The sequence below is a fragment of the Vicia villosa genome, unplaced genomic scaffold, assembly GCF_029867415.1.
Source record: "Vicia villosa cultivar HV-30 ecotype Madison, WI unplaced genomic scaffold, Vvil1.0 ctg.000756F_1_1, whole genome shotgun sequence".
NCBI lineage: Eukaryota > Viridiplantae > Streptophyta > Magnoliopsida > Fabales > Fabaceae > Vicia > Vicia villosa.
This window is the reverse complement of record NW_026705338.1, coordinates 486826-501915: the sequence shown is the minus strand read 5'-3', so window position 1 is coordinate 501915 and position 15090 is coordinate 486826. Positions and strand designations below refer to the sequence as shown.

The window sequence follows — 15090 nt, the reverse complement described above, 5'->3', positions numbered from 1 at the left end:
AGCTTTGGTTTAATCCTTTGTTTCTAAGGACTTAGGTAATAGGATTGTAAACAAAAAAGATTTTCACTAAGGACTTAGGAAAACACCCTTAAGAACAAATAGTTGCAGGATATGAACTTGTTAAAGAGATCTTTATTTAGAGGAGTTATAAGGCAAATCATACACCTACCTTGGCATTACTCTAAAAGTTATTAAAAAGTCAATTTTAATTTCAGCTTATTTATTTTAATTCACTTATTTCCTTATAACAAGAAAACACTCATATGCCATTTTGTTTAATTGACTAGTTACAATAATTTATATTTCCTACGCAATCCTCGTGATCGATACTTGGGGTAAAACCCATTATAACTACACCGGTAAAAATAGTACACTTGCTATTTTTCCGATCAGGTACGACAAGAAGAAACCCTTTTGTAACAATGTTGTGCGAAAGAAATGAGTAATACCATCCTCCTCTAAAGAATTTAAAAAGAGACGACACAGGTACTAGAAAATGCGAGTGTCCATTTAAAATTTGTTGTTACATGTTGACTAGCAAGAAGTGGAGATTCTCTGTTATTTGTGGTTTGCATAACCATGATTTGTGCGCAAAATTACAAGGACATCCTAGTGTATGTCGGCTCAATCCAAAAGAGAAGACAAGTATTAAAAACATGACTTTGAATCTTGTTCAACCAAAAAATATACTTGCCACATTGAAAAGGAAGGAACCTGACAATGTATCGAATATAAAGCAAGTGTATAATCAACGATATCGCAATAATAAGGAGAGTAGGAGAGATATGAGTGAGATACAACAACTGTTGAAAATGTTGGATGATAACAAATATGTGTCGCGGTACAGAACTTGCAATGACTAGGTTACGGTCCGAGATATTTTTTGGACACATCCGGATTCGATAAAGTTGTTCAACACTTTCCCGACAGTGCCCCTTCTTGATTCTACCTACAAAACCAACAAGTATCGACTTCCATTATTTGAGATGGTCGGTGTTACATCCACCGAAAAACGTACGTCGTTAAGTTTGCTTTTTTGGAGTGTGAAAAAAAGGATAATTTTAGGTGGGCATTGGAGGCGTGTCCATCACTTTTGAAGAAAAAATTCGAGATGCCTAAGGCGATTGTCACGGATCGCGACACCACTTTGATGAATGCGGTTGCAAAGGTATTTCCTTCTTCTAATGCATTACTTTGTCGATATCACATAACGTGTAATGTGAGAAGTAAGGTTAAACTCATTGTGGGGACGAAACAAGTAGAGACCGAAGGTGGGAAACCGGTGAAGCCTGAAGTGGTTGTTGACAAAATAATGGATGCACAGACTCGTATTGCAAGTTCTTCGACAAAATAATTGTACACCGATTCTGTATTGCAATTTCGGAAAGTATGTGAAAAGTATCCCGATTTATTGAAGTATGTTGAAACCACCATTCTTGACAAGGGGAAGGAGAAGTTTGTTTGTGTATGGACTAATAATGTCCGACACCTTGGGAATAAAACCACCAATAGAGTTGAGTCGGCACATGCTACTTTGAAAAATTGGTTGCGTACTAGCAAAGGTGATTTGTGTAGAGGTTGGGACACCGTAAATCTCATGATTTCGAACCAACACAACGGGATACAAACCTCATTCGGTCGGAGCATTACGGTGTTGGAGCATCGATTTAAGGACGACATCCTTTACTCTCAATTGATCGGCAATATGTCTCGGGACGGATTGAACTATATCATTCACGAGGCCAAACGAGGTGAAACTTTTGGTGGCGATAGCGCAAAGTGTGGTTACAATATTACTAGCACGTATGGTCTCCCGTGTGCTTGTGTTATTTGTAAAAAGGTGAGATTAGGTGAGCCAATAAGAATGGATGAAGTCACTCCTCATTGGAAGAAACTTAGTTTTGATGATGATGGTTGCATTGAAGAAAATGAAACCATAAAGACTCGTACACGCGGGTATTTGGAGACGACACCAAATTGAATCAGTCAACGAAGCTCTTGTTCCTTGGGGGGCGCTTACACACCGATTTCGAATTGAATGAGATTCCCAAAAATGATACATCTTATTGCATGTGCATATGACATGATATGCATTGACTTGACGTGTTATGGTTTTTCGAAAACCTTTTGTCAGCTCCGCACCACCTACAATTCCAATCGATTGTATTATATGTGTTGGATGGCTCGCAAAATCGCGTCATTTTGTGCAAGTTTACTTGAAACTGGGATGCCCCATACCACCTACGTCACCGGAATGGGATATTCATCATACCGAACTTGCCGAGACGCGACAAAATGTTTTTGTTGATAGGATGCATGAATTCAAAAGACTGAAGAATATCAAAAAAATCTCGAATGCAGAAAAGTCAAAATTGGAGCCACCAATAGATTTAGCCGGCAACAGATCTTTCGATGTATTTTCTAGTTTCAAAGTGTAATATATGCACTCTATAACATTGCAATATAAACATTTTTTGTCAAGTATTAGTTTATGTGTTTATGTGTTTGTGTGTTTGTGTCTTTTTCCTTCTACAACTACTGCTACTGTATTGAGTTTTGTTAAAAAACTAATAGGGAAACTTCTGTAGATGTATCTACGGAAGGGTATGATATTGAAAATTATGGGTGTTTACCGTAAATGCATCTACGAAATGGAGAAATCTATGACCATTATGTGGATATATCTACGGAACATTCTGTAACAGAGATTGTGTGGTCCATATTCACTAAAGGTTTCTATAAAGTTGGGGTTTTTAGGGTTGCATTACACACAAACACAAAAACAAAAATGGCTCACATAAGGCCAACATCATGGCAGCGAATATCATTCAAGCGTCCCGATCCTGAACTAATTCACCGCAGAAGGGATGAGCATGTTGTTTTCTCTTCGGTCAAACCCCCATGCCGATTATGTTTTGAAACATCCATTCCTTTGACCAACTCAAGAGGACTCTGATGTCTTTTTTTAGAGGGGGAATACAAATTTGACGAAGTCATCAGAAGGATCCAGAGGCTTAGAACAAGGACTTCGCCTGAGACCGGAGAAAAGGAACGTTGGTGGGATGACGTGGAAAGCAACGTTGATTCCATTATAATGATGCATGAATCAGATGATATAGTTTTTTGATTGTTGTAATTTCTTAGATTTCTATTGCTTAGATTTCTTAATTTTCTGTTGAAAATTTCGATGTAATGCCAATTTTAATCAATCAATAAATGGATATTTTATCGTTACAAATGTTGTTGTTTTGGTGTTTTGAGTCCGGGTGGATTCCGTGGATGCATCTACGGAAGTGTTCCGTAGATGCATCTACAAAATATTTTTAAGAAAATGAAAAAATAGGGTGCTTCTAGAGATGCATCTACGAAAACTGGAGAACAATTTTGCCAATTTAATGGTGAGTGAGAAATCTATGGGGTGTAATGAGAAACCCTCAATAAAACTAACTTTTATTTTTGGTTGTATATTTAGAATTCCTTTGTTACATAATTAATAAATTATTTTTTATTTATATTTTTAAGAATAATATTTATGAGAACTTAAAATATTATAAAAACTTATTTTTTATAGATTAAAGAACTATTTTTGACATATAAATAACTTAGATATCTTTTATTTTTTTTAGACATTAATAACTTAAAGGAGAAAACTTACCTACAATTCTTTAGTTGTTGTTTATACTATTTAATAATAAAAATATAACAAATGTACTATAGAATCGTATAAGCGAGTGAAATTTAAGAGAAAATTACACACTTTTAATATTTTCATTGAAAAATAGTATAAACCACACATAAAAAATTGTATATAAATTTTATCCTAACTTAAATATTTATTTTTAAAAATGATAAAAATCACATTATTATTTCAAAATAATATACTCCTTCCATCCTAAATTATAAGAGAAAAAAACAAAATTACGTTTATTAAGAAAAGTAAAAACACAATCATTTGATTTATGATTTTCTTGAAATAAAGTGTTTTGGAAGATGTAAAATTTTTTTTAATTGGCCGTTGGTTATAGAAATGATGAGAGAAAATGTAAAATAAATGAAATTTCCATTTAATTTACCTTGAAAGAAATGAAAGATAATTTTTCTCTTATATTTTAGGACAAGGAAAATGTATTTTTTTTCTTATATTTATATTTTGGGACGGAGAAATATCTCAAAAATATTTTATACGAGAACTTCAAATTTAGTATTCCAATTATTTTTTTTAAATACCCTTAATATTCAATTTAATTTAATTTGATCATCTAATTTGATCATCGGATGCAGAGGAGAAGCTTCCATAACTGAAGAGAGTGTAGCGAACGAGTGAGAAACGTTCCTCGACATGGCTGTAAGTAGATCTGCTTTGAACGAAGATGATTTTAGGGTTTTTCTTGCGAAATATTTGATCTAATGAATTCTCATTCTGATTCAGATTAGAACCTTCATAGAGGTGGAGCCTCCAAGTCCACTCAGATACCTAATCGGCGCCGCCGTAATGATGATCGGAGTAGTTTTACCGGTCGGTTACATGATGTTCCGTAACAAACGCGTTCCTTCCTCTTCCTCCTACACCAAACAGACGTAGGTGTGCCCTTTCTTTTTTCAATTCTTCCAAATTTTCGATTATTTTTCTTCAATTTCATGTGTTTATTTTATGATTTTATTTCCGTTTCATTCAAATGTGTGAGTGTTTGACGTTTCGATGCGATTTCAGGAACAAGGTTTTGATATAGAGAGATGGTGGTGATAGTTATGAGGTGAGAAGACTTTGATTTAGTAGATTTAGGTTTCTCATTGGCTTTGTTTGGAGGAAATGCTTGATTAGGTTAGAGGCTTTGATAGATCTACCATTTGTTCATTTGTAAAAATGCATTGACATTCTAAATCTCCTAAGTGGTTGTTCACCTGATTCTGAACTCTGTATACTTCCCATTTGTTTTTACATTTTTTACTTATAGAGTTCAATGTTGTGTACTTTGCTCCTTTTACTGGTATAGGAATTTTCAACATACACATGCTATTTTCTTGTGTTATTTTACTTTTTGGTTTTGAAAATTTGAAGTCATGATCATTAAGTTTTGTTCTGTGAGATATTGGAGTCTTGTAGATTTGTTACAGAATTGGAACTCAGTTGAGCTGTTATCTTTCAAGTATATGAGTTCTTTTTAGTAACTGGTTTTCATATAGAGGTATCTCCCGTGTTGTTGAAAGATTTATAGACGTGTTTTGTAAGAAATGTTAGTCTAATGAATCTAGTAACTATTTTTTTCCGAGAACAGTTATGATGAATTTAGTAGGATCATGTTTTCATGGGTTGTGCAATACCTGTGTAAATTGATCAAAACCTCCTGTGTGGTACAACACTTGTACTTCAATGTGATGTTGGATGATAAACTGTGACGGACATGAAATAGTAAAGCAGCAATGCCAGATCTTGGCCTTTGGGTGGGGAATGGTAATAGAATACATTTGACGGTTAGATAACTTTATAGTTATTCTCTAATGATTTGTTCAAGATTTGTAAACATTAGATTTATTTGAGATATTTTATGGAGATATAAGCTGCACCTTCTAGAAAACCCACATTACAACCTCAGAATATTTGGAATAGCCCTTTAGGGCGAGGGTGGCTCTTCATGATGTCTCTGAGAGCCTTCAGAATTATATTTGTGAATATGCCTTTGAGCCCACAGAATAACCCCTAAGTCCACTTTTGTATTTTGCCACTTAGTGGTGGAGCTCTTACGCGACCATAAACCTTGACAGCCCATGGGTTCGCCATTTCCTATCATCCATTTATCTTAGTGTGTCGACGTCAAACCCACATATTGTAATTGTCTCTCCAAAGCTACACCACTCTCAACCAGATTTGCTGCAAACTGTTCGAGCCTCAGCCGTCAGTGATCCTGTTCCCGTTTGTTGCCAGTAGAGGTTGACCAAAGTTTCTCCATTGCTGGTAGAGGTCATCTTCTCTGTTTTATTTAGTGCAGTGTTACCTATTGTAGACTTGTAGCTCTTACTTTTGTTCCCCTGCTTCCATTGGCACACTCTGTTATGACTTGGTTTAGCATTCTCACACTTTGTATGCTCCATTTTTATGACCTAATGCGTATTTATTATCTGCATTGCCCATTTGGTTTGAGATGTATTTATTTTCCGTGGTTAGCTTGTTTATTTGTATCCGCAAGATGTTCAATTTGTTTTTTTTCCTATTAATTTGTTATGTTTTTCTTGGTTGATGGGTTGAAAAAATAGGAGAAACCCAGCAGATCATCTCCATCACCATCACTTTAATTATTTTCAGGTACCAAGTAAATAATTTTTAGATTAATTAGTTTGTTGAATTCCTCAACCTTACATCAAATAACCTTCAATCAAGTCATTCACCTGAACATGTGAGAATGAGTTTTACAAAGCTTTACAATCAAGATAAATAAGACCTACCTTTACCATAATGATAACCTGCCACTGTTTTTCTGTCAACATACTGTTTTGTATTTGTGGAGTCATGAAATTCTTGCACAACGTTATCATTTGTCTAGTATCACAAAAGCATAAAAAAAGTAATTACAAATACAACCGCCACAATTTTGACCTGTATTGATGAAGGGGCAAGGGTGGCCTATCTACAGCTGTAGCTTGTGAATTGTTTAATATTTTGAAGTCAATTTATGCAAAGAAAGCCAAATTTTCTTTATGGAACGTTAACTTTCGCCGGGTTTTTCTGTCCAAATCCTGGCCGTTATTGTTTGTAGTTCCTTTTTTGCCAGTTTTTTTTTTTTTGTTCGTGTCAAGTTAATCCATTGAAACAATGACAATTTCCTTCTCGTAGTTATTAGTCATCTATGGTATACGGGTTCTCGTTTAATACTCAATTCTTCACATATATTAGTTGTACTGAAAACAATTTTATAAAGAAAATTAACAACTTTAGGATTTAAACTAGATTTTTTTTTGCATAAATATTATTTTTGTTTTAACATCGTTTATAAAATATTTGGATCAAAAATAAAAAATTTTATTTATAAAAATAACACTACTTTTTTTAAATATTTGAATTAACAATATATATTTATTTATTATATATAAATTATTTTTATTTTAGTACCGTTTATAAATTTTTTTGGATCAACACTAAAACTATTTCTTGTATATAAAAAATTGTCTATAAAAATATTTTTATTAAAAATATATTTTTTCCTTTTCATAAAAATATTTGTATCAATCATACATTTGTTTTTATTAATAAAATATTTGTATCAACAATATATCTTTTCCATTTTATTAAAGTATTTGTATCAACCATACACTTTTTTTTTTCATTTATAAAATATATCTATCAACAATACATTTAAAAAAAATATTTTTATCCACAATAAACTTTTTTTTTATTTATAAAAATATTTATATCAAGGTAAAAAAATATTTGTATCAATAATATACTTTTCTCATAATTATGTATTAAATTATCATAATTAAATAATTTTTTTAAGATGCAAAATTATGAATTAAATTATCATAATTAATTTTATTTAATTGATTATAAAGAAAATATATTTCATTGAAACATAATTTATTTTAAATAAAATTTTATCAACTTTAATTTTGAAATAATTAATGGAAGGGTAATATTATTCTCTAAGTAATATTTCAATATTCTTATTGTATTACTGAATCATTATAGTTTTAGCAAAGTCTATAATATAAAAAAAATTATTTTAATTTTCATCATTATCTAAATTTCGTTTATATCTTTGACTTTTTTTACTAATAATTATTTTTGTCAATACTTATATTGTTTGCTTTTACACGGTTAACTTATTTATTTGTCAATTTTATTTTTAAAAATAAATAAAAATGTTACATAGATAAATTTTAATTTTGTTTTTTATCCAGTTTTTAAAGACACAATCCTAATTGTATTAATTAATAGCAAAAATTAATTATCAAATTTTATATTTTGTTATAGTTTAATATTTTTCAATATTTATTAAATTTCATTTTTGACACTTTATTAAAAAAAACAGATAATAATAGTAGTAATAATAATAATTAAAAACTATTGAATAATTTTTTATCTTGCAACTTCTACTTCTTTTTCTATAAATAAAAAGAAGAATGTTTATGGATAAAAAAAATTTTAAAATAAGGGGGTTTGATTGTCAATATTTGATTCTTTAATTTATTCCTTAACAACACTTATTAACAAACTCTAAAAATTTTACAAAAGTTGAATTTACTTGCTCAAAAAATTGATCCACACATTGCTTTGAAAATTTGTATGAACTACATATAAATTTGTAACTATAATTTTATGGTATAAACTTTGCAAAATATTTTGAAGTTTAATTGAGAACCATGTGCGCTCTCTTAGGGCAAAATATTGTGAATCAAAAGACTCTTACCGAGGAAGAAGTTTAGAAAGATCGAAGCACAAAGAGAGTGAAAAGTGTGGATCCTGAATTGGAGAAGGGAGATCCTTATAGTTTTCAAGGAGCAATTTCTATATCATATAACTCTATGGTCATAAGAGAATCTTCTAAAGACTCATCATAAACAGGAAATATCTAAGACATCACATGCTCCTTGGGAGAGATGAAGATTGAAGAGCACATTTTTGGTGATTATGAATGTCTAGAATTCGTTCTCTCAGAATAAGAAGAAAAGAGAATTACAGTTTCATGGAAGAAGGGAGTCATTGTTAAGATGATTGGCAGACACATTGGGTACAAAGCGCTTGAGAATCGTCTGAACCAGCGATCTAGGGCAGAAGTATTATCTGGTGAATTTCACAAGCGATGAGGATCAATTTGCGACATTGATGGATGGTTTGTGGCTAATCATTGACCATTACCTATCAGTAAGAGAATGGAAACCAAACTATGATCCATCTAGTGCTGCCATTGAATAACTTGCAGTGTGGGTTCATGTCTTATGGTTACCTATCGAGTATTACGATGCAAGAGTCCTTAATTTTATAGGAAACCAAATTGGTAAAAAAATCAAAGTTAATAGAAATATTCTGAGTAGGGAAAGAGTATGTAAGACTTGGTGTGCAAGTTGATCTTATGAAACATTTGCTTGCAATGCTCACAATTAAAGGGAGGCACTAAAAGATTGAATACGAAGGCCTCCACTTATTGTGCTTGTGTTGTGGGAGGTATGGGTATAAGAAAGAAATTTGTGGTGACCAAATAATTACAAAAGGCGCAATTAGTTTCGAAGTCATGAAGGACAATGTGGCTACTGAAGGAGAATACATAGTCAAAAATGCTAAAGCAGATAGCCCTTGGACAGTAGTTCAGAAACCCAGGAAGAAAATAAAAGGGAAGGAATTGGCAACAACTAGAGGAGACAGTGGTCCGGTGAGACAAAGTAATGGAGCTCCGGTTAATTTAAAGGGTATTGAAGCCATAGCAAGGAATACAGAATCTCGCTTTATGATGCTTAGTGATGGGGAAACGTTGGAGGAACAAGAGGATACTCATGGGAATGTTACTAAAAATAATGATGGAGTATAATTACTGATAATGATGTGATAGTTATTGAGGAAGATTTAAAGGAGGGATATGTTACATAAAACATAATTCGCAATGCCAAAAACAAGGCCAGAGATGTCAAAAAGCATACAACTAGCAACCCTAATAGCTCGCAACAGTCACGAAAAACCACTATGCCTCGTCCATAAAAGATATGGCGATATTCAAACAAAGCACAAATCCTACAAAGAGCTTCATGCCCTTGAAGACTCTTAATGAGCAAATTTGGTGTGAAGTCCTTCATACACATGACATCCTACAGAGAGCTTCACGCCCTTGAAGGCTCTTAATGAGCAATTCTCAGATATGGCGATATCCCCAAACCCCAAAGGGGAAAATAACCAAGCAAGGGAGCGAGGACATAACTATGTGCCACACCCTTAATCCCATAACAGGAGGATTCACTAGAGGCGGGGAGACTAGTTTTACCTGCATAAGGCATGTACACCAAATTCTCACCATTGAGGGGTTGCCCGCAAGCCCTGACTCTGGACACAAGGGAACCCTAGAATTTGAATTACTAATTAACTAGACAAAATGCTTTCGCCTCTTTTGAACAATTAAAGCTAACCAAGTTTAACTTTGATAGTTGGACGACTTTCGATCTTACCCAACGAAATTAAGTACTGAAAACTTGTGCTAAAAATCAAAACAACCCCTAAAGTATTTCTACATATACAATATGTGAAATATTATTATAACGATAATCCTCACATTCTAACCTTTAAAGATTTAGCCAGACATAAAAACAAAAACAGGCATATCGAAATTTGTCATGTTAAAACAGAAATAAAGACAGGGCAAGATAATAAATAAAGTAAAGAAAACAAGACAAGATAAATGATAAGTAAATGCAAATACTAGAAATAAGGAACCTGCTCCAAATCGGAGGTTCCAAATTGGAAATAAACTAGAAAATGGTAAATATAGGCTTATTGCTTAAAGACTAATTTGGATGTCCAAAACGAATCCAGAAACTCTAATTTATAGAAGAACAAAACAACATGGAGTTACAAGACCGCCCCCAACTCCTTTTGGGCGGGATACAATATGTGAAGACGGCAGTCGCCGTCCCTTGCTAGGCGCCCGCCATGTGTGTAAAAAGGGGAGATCGTGGAAACGTGGCAGTTAACTCCTGAGTGAAGACAGACATGTCATGGCGTCTCCTATAGCGGCCGCTGTGCTGAACGCCAAGTGTACAATTTTGCCGAAAAACTCAATTTCTTGGGCTTTTGGCTTTGTTTCTTCAAGAAGGGCTCTGGATAAGCAAGGTACTTGAAAGTAAGACAAAAACACATATAACACAAGAAAATAACACTAAAAACTCTAAGAAATGTGTGCAATCTAAGTCAAGTACGCAACGTGTTTTAGTGTTATCAAGGGACTCATCCAAATGAGATGGGATAATTAAACTAAATCACTTCACCGTTTCTAAACCCTCTTGCTTGAGAAATTGTGTGCTGATATATTCACAAATGGTCCACAAGAGGCGGTACATGGGTTCTCCAAGGATAGGTGATGCGATACGTCGCCCCTGTCAACTTCACAGTCTCCCATTTATAGGAGCCCTCGCCCATCATTCGTAATGGTCGCTCAGATGATTGGATTACTCGTCTAATTATGGAAACGAGAAGAGTAGCGTGTCCTTATCCGTAACATTGTGGGACATGAAGTCAACAGTGTGATCCACGTTCTCCAGTATAATATGGAAAAATAACCACCCATTTCTCCCGCTTCTAAGAGAGAGAAATATTGTTACTGCTTTCTTGGAGCTTGAAATTCAGACCAAAGAGATTTCGGTAAATATACCTTAAAGCTAAGATTGAGGAGGACATTCAATTCACTCATAAACACTTGTATACAAAGCTACTCATAATTCTTGCATAAATTTACTCGAACACCACAACAACTCTAAAACTCTCATATAACCTTATACAACTAAAATTTCTTCCATTATACTTTTAGCGAATACAAATATTATAAAATTAAAAATAATACAAATTACACAACAATAATACATAAAAAGTTTACATTTTTATTAATACATAATACAATACATAACAATCAACAACATATTAACCAAAGCACAATAATACACAATTTTTTTTTAATTATAAAGTATAAAGAACTTAAATTATAAAGCATAAAAAGAACCAACATTAGTGCTAAAGATATTCCAAGGCATATACTAATTGAAATTATTTAAATTAAAACAAAATTGATAAGGAGAAGACAATCGAGTGACTATGTTCACAGTTGTCATACGAAACAAACAAGCAACAAATGAAACTCATTCAGATATGATTTCAGAAACCAAAACCGATGAAATTGAACCATGAATGAGTAAAGTGTTGTAGAATTAAAAGAATCGCAATCGATGGCCACTGCAACAACAGTAGTAAAGTATGGAATAATAGGAGTTGGAATGATGGGAAGAGAACATCTCATTAATCTGTATCATCTTCGCAACCAAGGTGTTGCTGTTGTTGCCATTGCTGACCCTCATCTTCCCTCTCAACAACTCGCCCTCAACTTAGCACACTCCTTTTCTTGGCCTCTCAAGGTATCATCAATCTTTTACTTGTAAATATGTGTTTTGTTTTCAGTATTTTTTTTTTTTTTGTTCCAATGTTTTCAGTATCTTTGATAACCTGAAACCAATTGAAAATTTGATGATGTATTTTGGTTAAGAATGAGTTTGTGATTTGTGAAGGTTTTCTCAGGTCACAAGGAGTTATTGGACAGTGGATTGTGTGATGTTTTGGTGGTATCTACTCCTAATATGACACATTATAGCATTCTTATGGATATTATCAATCATTCAAAACCACATCATGTATTGGTAGAAAAGCCTCTCTGCACCACTGTTTCTCATTGCAAAGAGGTATGTAACATGTTTAGTCTTGTCTTATAGATGTGGCTTTTGCCTTTACTGTGGGAATATGTAATGCAATTTTGATTTTAGCTGTAGGATTTCATAAATAAGTAAAATATGCTGAAAAAAGACACTTTTTTTGCCCCTTTCATTTGGAAAACAGTTACTAGTTGCATTGCTATATAGTTGGATTGGATGTCTTTTTATGGTTTAACAAAAAGGGATTTTAAAACTTTCAATCACCTATCCCTTTTAATGTCTTCACAACTGCTATGTTACCGCGAATTAGAATCTTGGTTTTACCATTTAAGTAACATCGACACATTAGATAGAATGCATGTTCGGTATCTAGGTGGTTGACATACGTTGGTGTCTGAGTCTGACACCGACACATGTAGTTTACATTCAATCATTTTATTTATTTTTTGAACTATTAACGATTTCTACATGCCAATATAAGTGCTTTGCACGGTTTGGTGTCAGTGCTTCATAGCTTACCATTTGCTGGAAGAGGTCATGAATGACCTTAGACAAGCTGTACTCTTTCGACACTTGTAGACATAATTATTGCAATGGCAATGGACAATGTAATATAGTCAATAATGCATTTGTTTTTTGGAATAAATATATCATCTGAGTTCCTGATTAGGTTTGTGCTGTTAGTTCCTATGATAAGTGTTTGGTAATGGTCTAATTTATCGCCTTAATGTGTATGGATTAGGTTGTTCGTGCTGCTCAAAAGAGACCAGATATATTGGTTCAGGTGGGACTTGAGTACAGATACATGCCGCCTGTTGCAAAACTGATAGAAATAGTGAACGGAGGAAGCCTTGGACATGTTAGAATGGTATCAATTCGGGAGCACCGGTTTCCTTTCTTGGTTAAGGTTAGATTAATTTTATACCAATTGAGATTACCTTGCATGTTTTGGTTCTAGTATTAAATAAAGCTGAGAGAGTGATATTGGCCATAGGTGAACGACTGGAATCGGTTCAATGTTAACTCAGGGGGAACTCTAGTAGAGAAGTGTTGCCACTTTTTTGATCTCATGAGGCTCTTTGTTGGCGCGAATCCTGTTCGTGTGATGGCTTCTGGAGCTATTGATGTTAATCACAAGGATGAAATATATGATGGAAAGGTTCCAGATATTATTGACAATGCATATGTTATAGTTGAATTTGACAATGGTTCTCGAGGAATGCTTGACCTTTGTATGTTTGCTGAAGGGAGTAAAAATGAGCAAGAAATATCTGTTGTTGGTGATACTGGAAAGGTAAAATTCTTCCTCTGGACCAGTAGTTTACATCTATTTAACTCAACTAACATATACCAGTTGAGCTACCTCACCTACCCATATGGTTACTATACGTGTGATCTTTATTTAAACATATTTTTAACAGGGAGAAGCTTTCGTTCCTGAGAGTGTTGTGCGGTTTGGAACGCGTAAAGCCGGACGAGATGGTGTCCAGAGTTTGAAAGCAGAAGATTCCCGGATAAAGTACTAGTACCTTGTGTTTGTGTTGAATATTTCATTAATTAACTAAGTTTTGAGATAAATTTGAAGTTGATTTTATTCTAATGATGGAAATTGTTTTTTATTTTTGTACAGATATGATGGGTTACACCATGGGTCTAGCTATCTGGAACACCTAAATTTCTTGGCTGCTATTAGAGGTGACGGTGAAAAGGGTCCTGCTGTAGATCTTGAAGATGGATTAATATCAGTTGCTATTGGAGTTGCAGCACAACTTTCGATAGAAAATGGTCGATTTGTTACTATTCAGGAAGTTATGGATGGCCTGGAAGCATGAAAGTCTTGTTTAATATAAGCCATATAGGTTAGGGATCATGCCACTCTTGTTATCACTACATGATAAAAATATTAGTTGTTATGGACGGAGTTGAATCCATGAACTTCTTATCAGTTATCACTTAATTTTTATGTTCCTCCTCCAAACTACTTTAGCACTCCTTTCTTAGACAGTTATTTTGCAATCAAGTAACATTCAGATAGAGGCATTTTAACTGGAACTGGTGTAGGATTGGAGGTCTAGAACTAGAGAGTTTGTGATTGGTCTGATAGAAAGAAAAAAAAAGAGCAAATGAAGTGAAGTATTACACTCTTTCATGCGGATAAAGAGTATTTCAAAACATGTCTCTATTCCATATCTTTATATTTTCTATAAATCGACCATAGTTGTACTTCTTTTTACCAAACCAAAGTTGTACCTAAACAATAAGAATTAGGAAGTGATCATGCAATGTACGTGTGTTTATGAACGGGGAATAATATTTTAAGATTAAAAAAATTGTATTTGAAACTTGAAGATTATCATATATAATTATAAACCTGAAAACTAATACTCTTTCGATAACAGAAGCCAATATAGAAAAATAATAATTAAAGTGAGATAAATTTTTATTAATTAAATAGATGATTTTTCATTGCACCTTTATTAATTCTCTCAAATCAAATTCAAAAATTCACTTCTCGCACCGTCCAAAGATTTAAATTCGAGTGCAACACAATTTAATAAGTATCTTTATCAGAAACGTATCAAATGCAAATAAATATTTGTCTAGATTCCTAAGAATACCCGACAAATATTTAAATTGTTGTAGTACTCGCTCCGATAGATGTGGGTATATATGTTGAGGCCCACAAGTCAGCCATCCAGA

At 33.4% G+C, this 15090-nt stretch overlaps 3 protein-coding genes across 4 annotated transcripts; all 3 read left to right on the top strand.

Moving 5' to 3' along the window:
* Positions 1-656: 656 nt before the first annotated feature.
* On the top strand, positions 657-1981 carry LOC131630953 (uncharacterized). Its single transcript, XM_058901694.1, has 3 exons — positions 657-841; positions 1066-1159; positions 1418-1981. Exons 1-3 carry the CDS (start codon positions 657-659, stop codon positions 1979-1981), a joined length of 843 nt encoding a protein of 280 aa, XP_058757677.1.
* Positions 1982-4212: 2231 nt separating this feature from the next.
* Positions 4213-4913, top strand: LOC131630961 (uncharacterized). Of its 2 annotated transcripts, none has more exons than XM_058901702.1 (3): positions 4213-4345; positions 4430-4578; positions 4712-4913. In XM_058901702.1, exons 1-3 carry the CDS (start codon positions 4340-4342, stop codon positions 4728-4730), a joined length of 174 nt encoding a protein of 57 aa, XP_058757685.1. In that variant the 5' UTR covers positions 4213-4339; the 3' UTR covers positions 4731-4913. The 2 variants fall into 2 exon arrangements, with proteins under 2 accessions (XP_058757685.1, XP_058757686.1); XM_058901703.1 differs by having other exon boundaries at positions 4430-4582.
* Positions 4914-11763: 6850 nt separating this feature from the next.
* On the top strand, positions 11764-14371 carry LOC131630960 (uncharacterized). Its single transcript, XM_058901701.1, has 6 exons — positions 11764-12099; positions 12250-12420; positions 13133-13297; positions 13385-13684; positions 13812-13909; positions 14021-14371. The coding sequence occupies exons 1-6, from the start codon at positions 11914-11916 to the stop codon at positions 14220-14222; spliced, it is 1122 nt and encodes a 373-aa protein (XP_058757684.1). The 5' UTR covers positions 11764-11913; the 3' UTR covers positions 14223-14371.
* The last annotated feature ends 719 nt before the right edge of the window (positions 14372-15090 follow it).

Coding starts and splice junctions, on each gene's coding strand:
- LOC131630953 (XM_058901694.1), top strand. CDS start 657: ATGACTTTGAATCTTGTTCAACCAAAAAATATACTTGCCACATTGAAA. Junction 842..1,065: donor GATAACAAATATGTGTCGCG/GTACAGAACTTG, acceptor GGATAATTTTAG/GTGGGCATTGGAGGCGTGTC. Junction 1,160..1,417: donor ACACCACTTTGATGAATGCG/GTTGCAAAGGTA, acceptor GATTTATTGAAG/TATGTTGAAACCACCATTCT.
- LOC131630960 (XM_058901701.1), top strand. CDS start 11,914: ATGGCCACTGCAACAACAGTAGTAAAGTATGGAATAATAGGAGTTGGA. Junction 12,100..12,249: donor CCTTTTCTTGGCCTCTCAAG/GTATCATCAATC, acceptor TGATTTGTGAAG/GTTTTCTCAGGTCACAAGGA. Junction 13,685..13,811: donor TTGTTGGTGATACTGGAAAG/GTAAAATTCTTC, acceptor TATTTTTAACAG/GGAGAAGCTTTCGTTCCTGA.